This window comes from Capricornis sumatraensis, chromosome 8 (genome assembly GCF_032405125.1).
Source record: "Capricornis sumatraensis isolate serow.1 chromosome 8, serow.2, whole genome shotgun sequence".
In the NCBI taxonomy this organism is placed as follows: domain Eukaryota; kingdom Metazoa; phylum Chordata; class Mammalia; order Artiodactyla; family Bovidae; genus Capricornis; species Capricornis sumatraensis.
In genome coordinates, this window is record NC_091076.1 from 74,730,570 (window position 1) to 74,748,218 (window position 17,649).

Sequence of the window (17,649 nt, forward strand, 5' to 3'; positions counted from 1 at the left end):
GAGCTGAAACAACTGCTCTTCCTGGAGTGACTAAGAGTCCCTTGATTCCATTTACTGGAGCTGTTCTTAAAGTAACAGTAAAATTATGGCTCTATTACAAGGTTATAATTAGGGCTAGGAGACCCCAAAATACCTAAACCCTGATCTTAACCAAATATCCCTGCTTGTATGGATATTAGAGAAAATGCATGGAATAACACACTAGTGCAGATCATTTTAGACTGCTGGGCTTGGCTGAATGGAATCAAAATCTAACTGGGCCTAAATAGTTTGACCAATTTATTGCAGATCAATCCCTGAGTTGGGAAGATCCCCAGGAGAAGGGAAAGGCTATCCAATCCAGTATTCTGGCCTGGAGAATTCCATGGACTGTATGGTCCATGGGGTCGCAAAGAGTTGGACACGACTGAGCAACTTTCACTTTTACTTTTTCACATCTGCTTATTTCATCCCTCCATGATCAAATTCAAAGTTCAGATGTTATCATAAGAGAACAAGGTTATCTGAATGAGCACTCACAGGCCTGTAACGGGGAAATGAAAACACAGAAACTGGAAGGGCACTTCTCCCACGCTAGTGTCCAGCTGGCCCCTTCTGAGTCCTTTTCTGGCCGGGACAGTGGGCCTGTGGCATGACCCACTGTCCTTGGATCTCTGCAAGCTCTGGCATGTCCTGCTCCCGGGCAGAAGGTCAACAGGAAATGGGAAGGTCTGGCACTAGACAGGCATCTCTTGGAAGACAAGGTTATAGCCCAAGTCACAGCCCATGAATTTATACAATGCAACCATGTCTCCATTTCAGTCTCCTCCTCACGGACTGATCCCTTATGAAGTCTCCTGACTACGACACTGGTCTAATCCAGTCATAGCCCAGTCAGTCAATAGCTTATAGGCAGTTAATGTAAGACTTGACTGTTATAATCACAGTGCATTCTTATTTGCAATGAACAAGCATAAAAGCAGAAACTGCAAGTCACCTGTAATAATGAAAACCTGGACACACAACAGGGAAATATCTAAGCAAATTTACTTCTTTTCCTTCAAAGGCATACCTCAGAGACAGTGCAAGTTTGGTTCCAGACACCATGACAAAGCAAATATCACAATAAAATGAGTCATACAGATTTTTGGTTTCCCAGTACATATAAAAGTTATGTCAGGACTTCAGTGGTTAAGAATCCGTCTTGTTATGCAAAAGACACTGGGTTCAATTCCTGGTCCAGAAAGATTCCACATGCTGAGGTAACTAAACCCATGTGCCACAACTACTGAGCCCCTGCTCTACAGCCCATGAGCTGCAACTACTGAAGCCTGCATGCCCTAAGGCCTGTGCCCTGCAACAAGAGAAGCCAAAGCAATAAGAAGCATGTGCACTCAACTAGAGAGCAGTCCCCGCTAGCTGCAACTAGAGAAAGCCCACAGGCAGCAACAAAGATTCAGCACAGCCAAAAAAAAATTTTTTTAAGTCAGGTACAGAGGTAAGTTCTTAGACCCCCATAAGTCCTAGTTAGAAAAATAATGATGGAAAAAAGTATAAATATCAGAAAGACTCCAAATTACCATTATGTGCAGAAGACTTTGAAGTCAGTGGAAAAGCTATGAAGAAACAGAGTCCAGGGACTTCCCCGGCGGCCCAGCGTTTAGGACTCAGCCCTTTCACTGTGAGGATTCAATCCCTGGTTGCAGAACTGCAATCCCATAAGCCTCACAGCTCAGCCAAAGACAAACAGAATTAATGAAAGCACTTGAATTAGATAAAGAACACAGAGGGATCGCAGAATTGCTTTCTACATTATATACTCCTGCTTCGCTTGTTTGCAATGATATTTATCGCCCATGAAAACAAAGACTGTGCCACTGCACGGTTGAGAGTGGAGAGATGCAGTCAAGTTTTAACAGCATGGGGCATTTAAATAAAATAAGGATACTAAGAGCAAAGTCAGCCCGTAATGAGGCCCTAATCTCAGTGTCCCCAACTCCCAGGCCAGGTTCCACCTCCCCCTGTGGACAAGCATGTCTCTCATTGAGACACGAAGGTCCCTGAGCAAGTCACTCAGCAGGAAGCCAGGCGAGGACCCGCACAGGATGTTAAGCAGACACTACAGAACAAAGTCCTGGTCTCCTCTCCCTCCTTGTTCCTGTTTTGGTAACCCCTGTTTTTCTACTTTTTACTTTTGTTCTGGGGGGTGCTTTTTAGTGGCCTGATTTGAAATAACAGACTGCATCCTTCGATCATAAAAATGCCAGACTAGGAACTGCTTCCAACCACTGTCCCCGACAAAGATGTACTTCATGGAAGACTATTTTGGAAGATGTTAATAGAAATGGCATGAAAAAAGTGCTCTTAGGCAAGTAAGCCTGGGAGATGCTGTATAACCTCCTCTGGGGCGGGGCGGGGGGGGGAATCACAAAGTATATCATATTTGCATATTAAAGGCACTTCTGTAAAGAAAATACTTTACCTTTATTTACCACCAAATGTTTCCCAGGTTTCTTTTCTGCACAATGCACAGGCATTTTGGGGACAAGGTATGGTTAAAAACACTCCACAAACAACTTGTTAGATTCCGCACTCGGTCATCCTAAAGGAAAGGTCTTCTGTACAACCTAAAAGGAAGGTCTCTAGAAGCTTCAGGACTGGCTGATACTCTCTCTGGATGGATGAGGAAGCTGCTCCTAATTATCTTCTTCCAGCAGACTCTGTGATTTTAGCTGGTCCTTTCTTATGCTCTCCAAGTTCAGCTCTCTGTATTTTCTTTTAAAAAAGCCACACTAAAACAAAAGGAGGGAAGACCAATTACAGGCCTAAGCTATCGATCTGCTTTAAATACCACCTTTCCACAAGCATCCCCTGTGTTCAGTCCCCAGTCAGAACTGGTTTTCCACCTTCCTCTGAACCCCAACCCCACTTTCACCTTTTTAATTTAACTAGTTCTGCTAAGTACTATCGTTTCAGCTGTACTGGATCTATTTATGTAAAAGATAGAAAGAGATCAAGTACAGCCCCCTTACACATCAAGAAACTCACAATTTAGTGGGAAGAGAAATAATGACAACACAGTATAACCACTGCCTCTTGGAAGGGTTTCTAGAGGGCACTTCAAGGGAAAAGCACAAAGGTCAGTTCAGAGGACTCAGGAATCTCTGGGCTGAGTTTTAAGGGAAGAGGGAGAGCAAATTCTGAAGGAAAGGGCTTGGGAGGCGGGTGTAGAGAGCCTCACTGCAAACACAGAGACACAAAGCTATTCAGTTCAGTGTGTTGAGAAAAAGCAAGACTCGAGGGTAGAGAGAGTAGAGGCAGACATTAGATGCCTTGAATAGCAGTGAAAGAGTTTGAACATTAAATCAGGGGAAGGAAAGGAAAGGATTTAAATAGGAAAGGAACATCAGGTCCCTTTTAGGAAAATATCTCTGTACTCCAATTCTTCAATTAGACCTTGATCTCTTTCAGACAGAAACTGTCTTGATTCATTTGCCTCAACAGGTGTGTGGCTGAAGGAAGAAGGAAAAGGGGTCACAAGGCTAGAGTAGCTGCTCAAGGTCGGGGGCTGGCTCTCTAAGCAGAATTCTGCCCGACACCAGAACCTTTATGAACGTGGGGGGAACTGACCTTGACTAGGATGACTACAATCACGATCAAAACCAGAAGGCCCCCGACACTGCTTTTAATGATGAGAGACAGAGAATACGCCTCCTCATCTTTCAGGAGGATGACCGTGATCTGCAACAAAACAGAGAGACCACCCTGTAAGTTGTGAAACAAAATGAGGTAAAAATTCCACATTATTTTAAGAAGCAAAATATGAGAATTTGGCAACACACCATGTATTGATCAAGACTGACAGCAGTAAAGCAAACAGCTAAACACTTCCTGATGCAGTATTTTAAATTATCTAATGAGATTCCTGGTTTCTGGTTCCACATGTAAGGGGCTTGAAGTCACCACTTCATGCTAACAAGCAAAAAGGTGACCAGACTGGAAAATCAACAACTTTTCTTGGATCCCTAAGAAGAGGGGAGGACACCAGACAAACCTGCTGCCACCAAGAGCAGAGGGACAGACAGACAGATGGACACAGAGGGCAGAGGCTCACCACTTCCAGGGAAGGAAATCCTGAACTGCAACTGATGGGGCTGCTGTAAGCACAACAGTGATGACTCTGGGGCTACAAACTCCAGGGAACCCAGCCACTGGGGTGAGGTTTACTCCAGGAGCTTGACCAGGTTCCCACACTCAATGCTGGAGAAAAAATCCTTCATGCTTCCAGCAGGCGGAGCAGAAAAGGAACCACTTTGAAATAAGCCAAAGAACTCTGATCTGAACAAGGACTGGGCTCAGGGGAAACTAGTTAACCCCAGCCTAACCTGCTGGATATAATGAGAGCCTAACTGTTCTAGGGGAAGGGAAGTGCCCAACTCGAGCCCACTCTAGCCATCCTGTCCCAACTAAGAGGGCTGAAAAACACAGAAACGATGAGAAAGTTCACAGGCCAGAGGCCTGAGGCTCATTTAAGACTAAGACCTAATCACAGAACCACAGAGCACCTCCCCTCCCCCACACCTCACTACATTAATGAAGGTCTGTCTACAGAAGTTCCTTTTACCTGGTACAGCATTTCTAGCTATCAAAGGAAAATTACCTGGTATACCAAAAGACAAAAAAACAAAATTTGAAGAGAGAGAGTAAGCACCAGAACCAGGTAAGGCAAGAATGTCGGAATTATCAGACTGGCAATTTAAAACAACCACGATGAATACGCTAAGGGCTCCAAAGGATAGAACAGACAGCGCACAAGAACAAAGAGCAGACGGGCAACGTAAGCAGAGAGATGGAGACCCTAAGAAAGAACCAGAAAGAAATACAAGAGATGAACAGCTGCTGTGACAGGAGCAAAGAATGCCTTCAATGCACTCATCAGTAGACTGGACATGGCTGAGGAAAGACTCTCTGAGCTAGATATAGCAACAGAATGTTCGAAAAACAAAGAGAACAAAACCTGGAGATGGGGTTGGGGGAGGAGTAAACCAGAGGACAGGAAAGTGATCTGATGACCAAAATACTTGATACAAACTATTCTGGTCTCTTATCTAGCGGTCCACCAGGAGACTGTGACCTTCTGGTTGTGTGTGTGTCAGAGAGAGAGTCTGAACCAGGCACGGGTTCAATCCCTCGTGGGGGAACTAAGAGCCCACATGCCATGTGCTGTGTGGCCCGAAAAACGAGAAAAAGAAAGAAAAGGGAAGCCATGTGAAGAAAAACTCCTTTTGCTACTGACCTCTTGGCTTCCTATTCTGTATTCTGCCATGTGAAAACGTACTGCTGGGAGAGGTGGCGACTTTGGGCCAGCCACAAGGGAAGGCATCACCAGCACACAGTCAGGAGAGCCCAAGATTCGAAGGAGCCCAGCCACTAACACTGGTCTGCCTCCACTCCCAGGTAAACACAAAAGGCCTCTAAGGCACGTTAGCGGAGGTTTTGGTTTTTGTTCTCGTTTTTGCAGCTGAAATGCACTTAAAACTTAGCTTCGGGTACTGAATTTTAAAAAAGGAAAATCATCATGGGGACTCTACAATAAAAGCATCAGTAAGTAAAGGGGGAACATTTATACATAAATAAATGACTGAAGAATGTGCATATAAGACACTGTTAACAGGAACTCTCTTGGGGAGGAGGGAATCCAGGGTGTGGGAGACAGGGAGTGAAGGAATCACTATTTTTAATTTGGGATCTTTGCGTAAGACTTGGATTTTCTTGCTTTTCTGTTGCTGTTGTTGTTGTTGTTTTTAAGCTGTGCAATGATATAATGGGAACACTTCTCTTTCTTCCACATCATTTTCTGTATCAGACACACCCAAAAATAAACAGAAATGTTATTTCTGACATGTCTAGAGAACTGAGCCTTTCCCCTCCTCCAGGGAGGAAAGCAGAGGAGCTAATGTTGAGCAATCCACTCTCACCCTCTTGACACTCAGGCTTCACTAAAGAGCTCACAGATGGACCATTTCTGGCGCTAGCAGCCACTTAGGGCAAGTGTCAACAAGAACGACAGCCCCACTGGGGCACACATAGTCTTCAGCCCACAGATCACAAAGGTCAAAGGTCAGTCTGATTTGCAGTCACATGTAAAACCTCTGCAAAACAAATCCAAGGGTTCCAGGACTTGGTTTAAGACTTATAAGAGAATTCTGCGTTCATGAGTATTGTAACCATGGGCCACTGTAACTAAACACTGGTGTCACACACTAGGAAGCAAGTTAATACATATAATTAAAAAACTTCTCAACTAGGAAATACAAAAATTTTTCAAATCAAAATATACATAGATAGGTGTTGATTCCAGCCTAGTTGCAACAACTGAGACTTCCTCTGCTTAGGCTTCTTATTCAGTCGCCTCATTTCAGAGACAGAAAAACTTAGGCAGAAGCTGAGTAACTCGAGGTCATGGAGACAGCGGGTTGCAGAGTCAAGAGCAGAGGTGATAAGAATGAAACAGGAAGAGGGCAATAGCAAGTGCCTATTTGTACAAGGGCGCTAAAGCCAGGCACAGGCTTCCCAGGACAGCACCCAGAAAACAGACAGGGATTACCTTAGTTCTGTGGTTCTCTGTGTTGAGCCCCTCATACAGAGATTTGTTGAAAGATATTTCACCAAGGATCTGCAGCTCAGTCACATCTCTTAGTAACTATAAGATGGGGGAGAAAAAAAAAGAAACATATTTTAGACATGGACCTACGTTTTTCGCGGGGGGGAGGGGAGTTAACTTTAAATTGGAGTATAGTTGATTTAAAATAGACTTCTAAAAAAAAAATGGACTTACAATTCCTGGACAGCATCATTCCTTACGTTTCTGTTTTTTTGGGATCTTAGTTCCCTGACCAGGGATCGAACCTATACCCCCTGCACTGGAGGGCAAAATCTTACCAACTGGACTGCCAGGGAAACCGCCCCTCCCCTCTCCTCTTTCCCTTTAAATGTGTTCCTTCTCCAGTATTCCTCAAGTCTAAAGAATGGCCTCAGCAACCACTAAGCTTCCCAAGCCAGAAACCTAGTTAAACCTCAACTTCTTTTCCCTTACCCTTTACCTCACACCACACTCCCATCCCCAAGTCAGTTCTTAACGATTCTTTTCTTTTTTCAGTCTCTCTGAACACCTGTCCCTTTTCCTCCATTCTCACTGCTACTTCTTCAGCTCACATCCCATCATTCTCACCTGGATCATCACAAGATGTTAAACTTGACTTTAGCTCCTACTTTTGAATGAGTGATCAGGGAAAGTCTCGCTAAGAAGGTAACGTGTGAATTAAATATAAGAAAAAAGCACACACATGAAGATATACGAGAAAAGCTGTCTTATGCAGAAGGAACAGCAAGTACAAAGGTCCAGTGGCTAGAACAATATCAGCAAGCTAGAGTCTAAGCAGCAGGGAAGACGAAAGTATTAGGAGACGGAGGAGAAAGCGGAATCCAGATCATAGGATGCCTGGGACACCACTCAAAAAGACAAATTATAGTCTAAGTGTATACAATTTTTTTTTAAAGCAGATAAGTGGTATATTGTTTGCTTTTTAAAAACAGCTGTTCCATGAAGAATGTCAGTGAAGGGCATGGCAAAAGCACAAGCAAGAAAAGCAGAGAGGAGGCTACGGCAGTGAATCCAGCAAGAGGTGGTGACCTGAACAACAGCAGCAGTGGAGACACACAGAAGTGAATGGATTTAGAATATATCTGGGGGTGGGTAGAATGATAGAGTTTGCTGCTGGAACAGATAAGCGGATGTAAGAAAAAGGATCGGACTTCTCTGGTGGTCCAGTGGCTAAGACTCAGAGCTCCCAATGCAGGGAACATGGGTTGGATCCCTGGTGAGGGAACTAGATCCTGCGAGCCACAACTAAGACCTGGCGCAGCCAAATAAGTAAATAAATATTTAAAAAAAAAAATTAAGGAAAAGGAGTCGCCACAAGGAATTCCTAGAATCCCTAGTAAGTCAGCAGTGTAAGGGTATCCCAGATGGCTCAGAGGTAAAGAATCCGCCTGCCAACGCTGGAGCAGCAGGAGATGCGTGTTCCATCCCTGGTTCGTGAAGATCCCCTGGAGGAGCAAATGGCAACCCACTCCAGTATTCTTGTCAGGATAATCCGATGGACAGAGGAGCCTGGTGGGCTGCAGTCCGCCGGAACGCAGAGTCGGACACCCCTGAGCACGCAAGCAACTGCTAAGTTACCCTAGTTAGTTACCCTGAGAGAGTGAGGAAGCAACAGGCTGGAGCAGAAGGTGGATCAACAGTCCTGTTTTGGACACGTTATATTTGGAGATGCTATTAATATTATCGTTTCCAGGGAAGATTCCCGAGAAACGAGATTAATCAAATCCTAAGTACCTGCTTTGGCTGATTCAAGGAGAGCTCTGCAGCCACGGTTACATTTTCTTTATCCGAGGTGACCTTACAGCTCACTGAATGCCATTCTTCCACAAGCTGAAAGAGGATGGGTGTTAATTAGCACGATCTATTTATGGGGTGGGAAAGCTGGGAATTTTAACACTTAGCACACAGACAACCTCAAGGTCGAGGAATAAAGGGTGTGAGCAGTTTCTGCCTTCATTTGGTTCCAGCAAAGCCGCAACCCTAGCAAAAGTGAGCCGGTGAAGAGGCTAAGGGGCGCCTCAGGAACGTTCGGGCTGTGCTTTCAGGGGAAACCTCGCCAAGTACAATCCCGGCGTCTCACGGCACCCGCTTCAGGCCCTCCTCTCTCCCCCATGACCCCCTCCCTCCGGTCTTTGGGATGACTGCGCTCACCTGAACCAGATCGCTCCCACAAACTCGCTCGTGAGTCTGAGTGCACACGGTGTGGGCCTGAAACGACAACCACCCCAGTCCATCGCTGCAACACGACGAAAAAGCCAAACCACCATAGTTACCCGCCCCCTCCCACTTCTCGCGAGATCCGTCGTAATTGCGCGGACGGCCGGGCGCTAGGACCCGGCGGGCAGGCGCGTCCGCGTCTGGAGGAAGTCTCGCGGTGCTGTTAGCATTTGAACTGCATGGCGGGTGCCGGCCATGGCGGCGTCACTCCCGCTACCCGCGAGTGGGCTCTTCCGAACGTACGGGGCAGCCGGCGGCGGGAGGCCGCGGCGGCGGCCGGGCCTGGCAGCCGTACAGTGGTTCCCGCCGCAGGACCGGAAGCGTTTCTTCAGCAGCAGTAGCAGTGACGCCAGCAGTGGCGGCCCCTCGCAGTCTGCCGTCTCCGACGATCCTGACGACCCCGACTTCCCCGGCAGCCCGGTGGGTCAGCAGCGGAAGCGCGCTGGCGCCCGACTCGCCAAGGACCGGCCGAGTCAGATCGCGACCCCGAGACGCCTGAGGCTGCGATCGCGGTGCCCGCGGAAGTGCAGCACCCCCTGCGGCCCGCTAGGACCGCCGTCCTTTCCCAACGGCAACCCGGGCTGCCTGAGCCCGGACCTCAGTGTGTGCGGCCAGCCCAGGGACGGCGGCGAGCTGGGCACCAGTGCCTCCCTGTTCAGCTCTCTGGCCTCTCCCGCCCCCGGGTTCCCTGCGCCAGAAGACAGCATCTGTACCGACCCTTCCACCTTTCTGGATGCAGCCTCAGAAGCTCCGAGCAACTTCCACCTCCCAGAAGCCTCCCTGGACCAGGCACCCCTCCCCTGTTCCCAGGACGCAGCGACAGGAGGAAGCAGGCTCACCAAGTTGGCCCACCAAGCCCAGGCCAGCCTCAGGTCAGCTCTCTTTAGCTTTTTGGACTCAGGAAATCCTGAGGATTCCGAGCTTAGGACAGATGGGAAGAATTTGCAGGAGTTCTGCCATGACAGGGAACTGGTGGAGAGGAGGCAGGAGAGCCCAGGTTTATCAGGCAGGGGTAAGAAGAGGGCCACAGACCAGGACTCTTGTCGAGAGATTGAATCTCAAGGGTCTGTCCATATAGAATACGAGGAGGCCCGTGGGTGCAAGGCTGGAATCGCACCTGGGAAAAACAACTGGCCTGAGAGAACCAGGCTAAGCCGAAAAAGGAAGCATCAAGGGAGAGCAGAAACCTCCCTCCTCCATCACTGCCAGGTTACAAAAGGCCAAAAGATGGAAGACGGTTCATGTGTCACCCAGGACCTGGCTCGTTTACAGAATGCCTGCTCTTGGACCAAAACCAGAGCCTCCTTCAGTTTCCACAAGAAGAAGATCGTGACAGCTGTTTCTGAAGTGTGCAGCTGCATCACCCTGGCCAGTTCTCTGTCTGAGTCCCTCGTATCAGAATATTCACACCACCCTGTTCAGAACAGAACAAGCTGTGCTCTGTCCCCCCAGCACTCCTCCTCTATGTATTTGCTAACCCCCTTAAAGACACAGCAGGTCACAGACAAAAAGACATCTGATGCAGAAAAGCTTTATGGAGAATGCAATCAGGTGGGTCCCATCCCCTTCAGCGACTACCTCTCCAAAGAAAAACTGGAATGCTGTGAGAAGATTGGAGAAGGGGTGTTTGGTGAGGTGTTTCAAACAGTTGCTAACCACACACCTGTAGCCCTAAAAATCATTGCTATCGAAGGACAGGACTTAGTCAATGGAGCTCACCAGAAAACTTTTGAGGAAATCCTGCCAGAAATCATCATCTCCAAAGAGCTGAGCCTCTTGTCTGATGAGACATGCAACCGCACACAAGGCTTCATTGGGCTGAACTCGGTACACTGCGTTCAAGGATCTTACCCTCCCTTGCTCCTCCAAGCCTGGGATCACTATCACTCAACCAAAGGGTCTGCAAACAACCGGCCTGACTTTTTCGGGGAAGACCAGCTCTTCATCGTGCTGGAATTTGAGTTTGGAGGGATCGACCTAGAGCAAATGAGAAAGAAGCTGTCCTCCATTGCCACTGCCAAGAGCATTCTGCACCAGATCACTGCCTCCCTTGCCGTGGCTGAGGCCTCACTGCACTTTGAGCACCGAGACTTGCACTGGGGGAACGTGCTCTTAAAGAAGACCAGCCTCAAAGAGCTCCACTATACCCTCAATGGAAAGACAAGCTCCATCCCCACCCGAGGGCTGCAAGTCAACATCATCGACTACACCCTGTCCCGCTTGGAGCGGGATGGTATTGTGGTTTTCTGTGACATCTCCGGAGACGAGGACCTGTTTACGGGACAAGGCGACTACCAGTTTGAGATCTACAGGCTGATGAGGAAAGAAAACAACAACTGCTGGGGTGAATACCACCCTTATAACAACGTGCTCTGGCTACATTACCTCACAGATAAGATCCTGAATCAGATGACCTTCAAGTCCAAACATAACACCCCCGCCTTGAAGCGAATGAAGAAACAGATCCAGCATTTCTATCAGACTATGCTGAACTTCAGCTCTGCCACGGACCTGCTCTGCCAGCACAGTCTGTTTAAGTAAGCCGGGGGTACTGACCACCCGCAAAGGAAAGGGCGTGGAACTAGAATCCCCTGATTCAGTTTTTAATCTCTGTCCCCACAGCAGGGTGGGATTCCTGCTCTTAAAAGTTTCCAATCAGCTATTCAAACAAGAATTTTGTTTCCAAGTGGAAACTGACACGTTTAAACTTAACAAATATTCTTTAAAAATAAACTATATGTGAGAACATCATTTACAACTGAAAAGCCCTTTTTCTGTCAGCAGACTTCATTTTGTAAATTCCTTTCCACAGTTTCCTTTTTGAACCTCGACACTTTATGTAGCCTGGACATAAAAGAAGAAAATCAGGAACACCCAAGGCCTTAGCTGTCATACTGCTAAGAGCCTGTTGCTGTAGGTGTCATAAGGCTGGTTTTGGGAACCACACTACAAATGAGTCAACTAAGACCAAAGACGCTGTACCACAGCAGAGTCCCAGGCGTACAGACTGGGAGACAAGAGGGAAAGAAGAAGGTAGACAGTTTATAGGAAGAAGGGCCACGTGTTTATCAATCTTATTTGCCAATCACAGAAAAGCAGAATTTATCCATGATTTTCAAAGGGAAAATAAATGTCTCCGTGGCTACTAAAAAGGTTGAATTTTGTTTACTTTTTTCATCAAGGGAAGAAAAATTGAAATGTCAGTTTGGGGTGAGTAGTTAATATTCCTTATGAATATGACTTGGGTAATTTACTTCTAAAATGTGTTCCCAGGTTAACTCATCTTTTTTCTATTTCTTTTTCTAGAGTTCTAGTTTTTATACCTTTGAGAATCCATAGCCACTCTGGAAAGAGATGTGATACAGAACCACCTCTATGTACCTGAGTCTTGGTCAGGTTCATCACTGTTAGGAACTGGAAACCTTGTAATTTAACTGGAACACAAATTTGCAACTGGAACTCAGCTCCAAAGAGGTTCTCCCCATGTATCTACAAGATAAAATACAAGCAGAAAGTCACGGCTGGTGTTGTTTTGCCGCCTGTTGGCTTTGCAATGATGAGCAGAGCACTTACGTTGAAGAGGAACTCTTTGTGGTGGGAAGACCCCTGGCTTGTGTTCATGTACATCACTGAGGGTCTGCAGTTGAGAGGACATGGGTTAGGCCTCAGGGCCCCTTTCTCATTTTAAATAAACTCAGTGCTATCAATTGAACACACTACAAGGGCCCCTGATTTCTTAAGAGAGATCAAAGTTGAATAGCAAAATGTTGAGCAGTGGTGGGGCAGTTGGGATCAGGTTAGAATATTTGAATTCAGTCCCTTCAGGCTGGTTCTGTATCTGATTATCATTCCTCAGGGGGGCCTTACTTTTTGTCTTCCTTTCTTCCTAATCCCTTAAGTCCTCCCTTCCTTCCTTAGCATCCCATCAGTTCCCTTTGGTATCAAGACCTGTTGGCACTGTTCCTTCTTTGATTACAGCCACAGGGTTTCTAGGACCTAACAGTTAGTGCCCTAGAGATCGGTGGGAGCCTGGATTCTAAGCAGCCTCCTCTCAGGGAAAGGCAGTGCCCACATCCACCCTGACCACTAGACCCACCCACAAAAGAAAATGCCTGAAGCTATCCCGCAGGTGTGGGGCCCCCCGGAAGTACTTACTTGGGAAGAACCGCAATGAAGGCATGTTTGATTTGAAGGCTGTGAGTTTTATTGACCAAAGACCTTCTTTCATTGGAACTAGGAAATAAGAGTGTCAGTTTATAGCACCCCTGCTTTGTACACATGGCTGCTTCTTACCTTGGCTTCCCAGGATCACGGGGGTTAGATAGAAAAGACTCTTGGAGATAAACAGAGTGCAGAAGACTCTGCACTGGAAGACCAGACTTGGAGAAACACTGATTTTAAAAGGGTTTCTCCAGGACTTCTCTGCCAGTCCAGTGGTTAAGACTCTACACTCCCAATGCAGGGGGCACGGGTTCAATTCCTGGTCAGGGAACTAGAATCCTGCATGTTGCACAGTGTGGCAAAAAAGACAGCTTCTCAGCCTTGACAATATTGACATTTAGGGCCAGGAAAGTCTATGAATGGCTGTCCTGTATATTGTAGGATGTTAACATCCCAGGTCTCTACTCACTAGATGTCAGTAACACCCCCACCAAAGTCATGCCAACGAAAAATGCCTTCAGGCGCTGCCCCTGGGAGCAGAATCACCCCTGTTTGAGAACTTTACCAACTGTGTACCCTACCCCAAACATAGAGGTTTTGCAGAAGACAGAGCATCTCTGTGGTTAGATGAACCAAAATGAGCTCTCCAGTGCAAAACTCAAATCTACCAGACTATACCATAGTTTTACTTTGTCAATAAAGGAACATTTTAAATATCTCTCATAACAAGGCAAAGCCAGATCACTGCAGGGACACAGGTGCCTTCCTGGGGCTCCCTGAGGCTTCCCTTCTGGGGCAGTGAGGAGTCATAGCTCTGACGCACACGCGTGGGAGGGAGCCTTTTTGCAGGACCACAGCCCAGGCTCCCCTGACCCAGGCATGACTTACTTGGTGACCATCACAGTGATGTTGGCTGTCCTGTTTGGAAAGGCACTCTCCTCCAGCTGCCAAACTAACGAAAAGTTTGCCTAGTTAAACAAAAAAAGGTGGATTGATTCCCGTTTATTCCACTCACAATTCAAACTGCTTCCTACTAGCTAAACAGACCTGGAAAACGTAATTCAATACTCCATGCTTCTGTAGCACAGGATGCTTCGAGGTCCCATTATTCCACATAATACAGTGTCAAGATGGGGTGAGCAGGGCAGACAGCATTATTCCCCTTTCACAGCCAAGGAAGCTGCTTGAGAGGTCTCCCACAGCACAGAGATCATCAGTGGCAGGTCAAGGCCTCCCCTCAGGGCTAATAACCTTCCAGAACACCCCCAGCTTCACTCTGCTGTACAGGGGTGAGCCCACCTTGTCTCTGACTGTACCCTCGCCTCCACCGCTCCCTACTTCCAGAGCACACTGGGCAGCTTTACGCTCTGTTACAGATGACAGTATAGTCAAGGAAAGTATGGAAATTGCAACTGGGAGATTCTAATGAGCCTGGGAAGTAGAAAACACCAACCCTAGGGTAGTGAGAAGAGTCAGCTAATCAAAACAGATTCACAGGACTTCCTTGGTGGTCCAGTGGCTAAGACGCTGAGCTCCCAATGCAGGGGGCCGGGATTCCATCCCTGGTCAGGGAACTAGATCCCACGTGCCACAACTCAAAGATCCTGCATGCCACAACTAAGACCCAGAGCAGCCAAATAAATAGAAAAAAAAAAAAAGAAAAAGAAAGAAAAACAGACTCACAGATGACCTCTTGAGGATGGGGTGACCAATCTTGCACTTCATGACCAGGACAGAAGCAGTCGGCTTAGGGTCACCACACTGAATGTCTGGAGAAGGAGGCTGTTAACACAAAAGACATGGTTTTGAAAAGGCAAAAAAAAAAAAAAGGTTCAGTTTCCTCACAACAACATGCCAGACACCCTGCCAGGAGCTGGGGATGCAAATAAACCAGACTTTGTCCTCGTCTCCACAAGTTGAGCAGAAGGGCTCGGTACTAGATGGCTGAAGAATTTAAACGCAAGGCCTCAGGAGGGGTCCTGTGAGAGCGGCACAGACACAAGCAGCGGAGAAAGATGAGGTCCAACCAGGAGGAATCAGTCTTCCTGGGGAGGGAGGCGTTTGAACTGCACCTTGGCCCAGTGGAAGGCCCCCTGCATTGCCACGCAGCCTTTTTCAGCCATGGTTCCTCATCTGGACCAATGGATATGGAAAATGAGTGGCCACTGTTTTCTTAAGGGTCTAGTTCCATTCTAGATGCTTAGAGGATTGTGGCATGTAATGGATGCTGTCCTAGCTCAAACAGCCTCAGACCACCAGGGACACACCCATAATAAGACAGAGCCAGGTTTGTTGAGAGGAAAACTGCACTGTAGTGTATCTCACCAAATAAAGGAAAAGATAGTTATTAAAGGGTTCTGGGGAAAGAGTTTGGGGAACTATAAACAAAGCAGTGTCTTATAGGCTCAAAATAAAGCAGGGATGGGACTTCCCTCATGGTCTAGTGGTTAAGACTTCGCCTTCCAATTCAGGGGGTGCAGGTTTGATCCCTGGTCAGGGAGCCAAGATCCCACATCCCTTGCAGCCAAACAACCAAAACATAAAACAGAAGCACTATTGCAACAAATTCCATAAAGACTTTAAAAATGGTCCACGTGAAAAAAAAGAAAATACTTAAACAAACAAACGAAAAAGCCAGGGCTATGTGTAAAAGGGCCACTCAACATCAATTCTGGGCTGCCAAGTGGACCCAAAGACCCACTTTCTTGGAAACTATTCAGGTGAATGTGAAAAGCTGTGTGGAGAAACATTTTTATCTGAAGTTTCAAGTCTCAGATGGAAAATGAGAATGCTTCTCTTTGTCAAAACAGTTTAGATTCTCCAGGCAACAGTAAGATGGTTTCATAATTACAGATATAACTTCAAACCCCAAAGTTTCTGATTGCCAGTGATTTTAGAGAGCAAAATTTCTCAGTGTTACAATATTTTACAGCTGCTGGGTGTCCTTGGGAGAAATACTGTTTTCTGGTATCTTACAGCTGGCTTTGAGTCTGCGCTCCCAGGCTGATGAAAGGCGGAACAGATTTTTACTTTCCAGTCAAGATAATTTATTATAGATTATTTCTCTATCAGAACTCTAGGTAAGAAAGGCTGCAGGCAGAAGGAGTGATTGGGCAGCAAAATAGCACCATTGATGTTTAAGGCAGAGAATGATATGACTGGATCCATGGCTTATTGTTGGATTAGAGGGGATTTGTCTAGTTAATAATTATTGATTGAATGGATGAGGATGCGGCAGGAGGCAGAGTTAGGAGGTTTCCATAACCAAGCAGAGATGCAGGAAGGGAAAGTCATGAGCCACGTGGTTCCAAAACTGCTGTCATAGTTACCTTCTGTATCCTCTTAAACTGCAGGTTTCTGGGGAAATTCAAAGTCACGCTCGTCATGTAGGAATCTTCCCCAGAGTTAGTCAGGCTAATGTTCATGGTCAGCTCCTTTGTGAGACCCACCACCAATTCCTGCCTGCACAGGGTAGGCAAAGAGATAAATGTTACCAGTTTATTTAATCTGTGAAAACCTCAGTGCAATGCAACAGCACCTTCTTAACTTCTTAGATAATATTGCCTAAAGGATACATTTAGCCTAGATCTTCCCCACAACAGAAACAAGCACCTGGACTACCATACCCACCTCAGTTGCTGTGTGACATGACCATTTATTTAGTGTTTGCTGTGTGTTGGGGACTGTGTTAAATGTTTCACACTCTCTGCTAATCCTGGTGATAACTCTGTGAAATTGTATGGTTACTCTCGGTGCTGCAGTGACGGGAACAGAAGCCAGGGGAGGCTCGCTAACTTGCCTGAGGTCCCACAGCCCCGAAAGAGAGTTGGGAGAATCAAATCTAAATCCTCTTTCTACCACCAACTCACTGTGACCCCAGGCAATGTACTTTGAGACACAGATTTATCCATTTCACGTACATTTATGGGGGACTTTGTGCCAGACACCCCACCCAACGCAGGAGAAACCATGCGGGGGACAGACGCTGCCCCCACCCCTGCCTTGGCCTGAGCTTTCCCATCACAAAACCACCCCAGCCCTTCCAGATTACAGGTTGTGAGCTAAGACATGAGTCTGTTCAGCATGGAGAAGAGAAGATGTGGGGACGGGTGAGGGCTTGCTTCACAATGAGGCACCGTGGGGTCTCGGAGTGCACAACCACTCTCAGTAATTGAGACCTACAGGGAAACACATTGACAACACGAGCTTTCTAACCATCTGAAAGGTCTTAAAATAGAATGTGCTGCTCTGGGGAGTAATGTGACCTGTGTCTTATTGAGTCATTTTTGTTTTTTATCACAGCCAAGAGGAGGATAGTGGGCAGTGACAGAGCCTGTGTGCGGATCCATCTGGGAGATGACACAGGCCTGAAATAAGACAGCAGCAGCGGCGATGGGCTGGCGTGCTGCGGTTCATGGGGTCGCAAAGAGTCGGACACGGCTGAGCGACTGAGCTAACTAACTAAGTGGTGATGGGGAGGGTGATAAGGCCATGCTTACAAGCAGAGCTCAAAAGAGACAGGAGCTGGGGACTCCCCTGCCAGTTCAGTGGTTAAAGCTCGGTGCCTCCAGTGCAGAGGGTGTTGGTTCGATCCCTCATCAGGGAACTAGATCCTACATGCCATGAGC

General features: G+C 47.0%; 2 protein-coding genes across 2 annotated transcripts in view; one reads left to right on the forward strand and one right to left on the reverse strand.

Annotated features, from left to right (window-relative positions):
* Positions 1 to 2,502: 2,502 nt before the first annotated feature.
* ITGAE (integrin subunit alpha E) overlaps positions 2,503 to 17,649 on the reverse strand; it is a 51,616-nt gene continuing 36,469 nt past the window's right edge. Inside the window, exons 21-31 of the mRNA XM_068976910.1 lie at positions 16,351 to 16,483; positions 14,705 to 14,803; positions 13,910 to 13,989; positions 13,016 to 13,093; positions 12,434 to 12,497; positions 12,242 to 12,349; positions 8,795 to 8,851; positions 8,378 to 8,473; positions 6,587 to 6,682; positions 3,610 to 3,720; positions 2,503 to 2,771 (exon numbers count right to left, since the gene is read on the reverse strand). Of these exons, the coding sequence (XP_068833011.1) occupies positions 2,676 to 2,771; positions 3,610 to 3,720; positions 6,587 to 6,682; positions 8,378 to 8,473; positions 8,795 to 8,851; positions 12,242 to 12,349; positions 12,434 to 12,497; positions 13,016 to 13,093; positions 13,910 to 13,989; positions 14,705 to 14,803; positions 16,351 to 16,483 (1,018 nt within the window). The 3' untranslated portion in view covers positions 2,503 to 2,675. The remainder of the gene's footprint in view (positions 2,772 to 3,609; positions 3,721 to 6,586; positions 6,683 to 8,377; positions 8,474 to 8,794; positions 8,852 to 12,241; positions 12,350 to 12,433; positions 12,498 to 13,015; positions 13,094 to 13,909; positions 13,990 to 14,704; positions 14,804 to 16,350; positions 16,484 to 17,649) is intronic.
* Positions 9,056 to 11,513, forward strand: HASPIN (histone H3 associated protein kinase). The gene has a single exon (XM_068976912.1). The coding sequence runs from the start codon at positions 9,056 to 9,058 to the stop codon at positions 11,399 to 11,401; it is 2,346 nt and encodes a 781-aa protein (XP_068833013.1). The 3' UTR covers positions 11,402 to 11,513.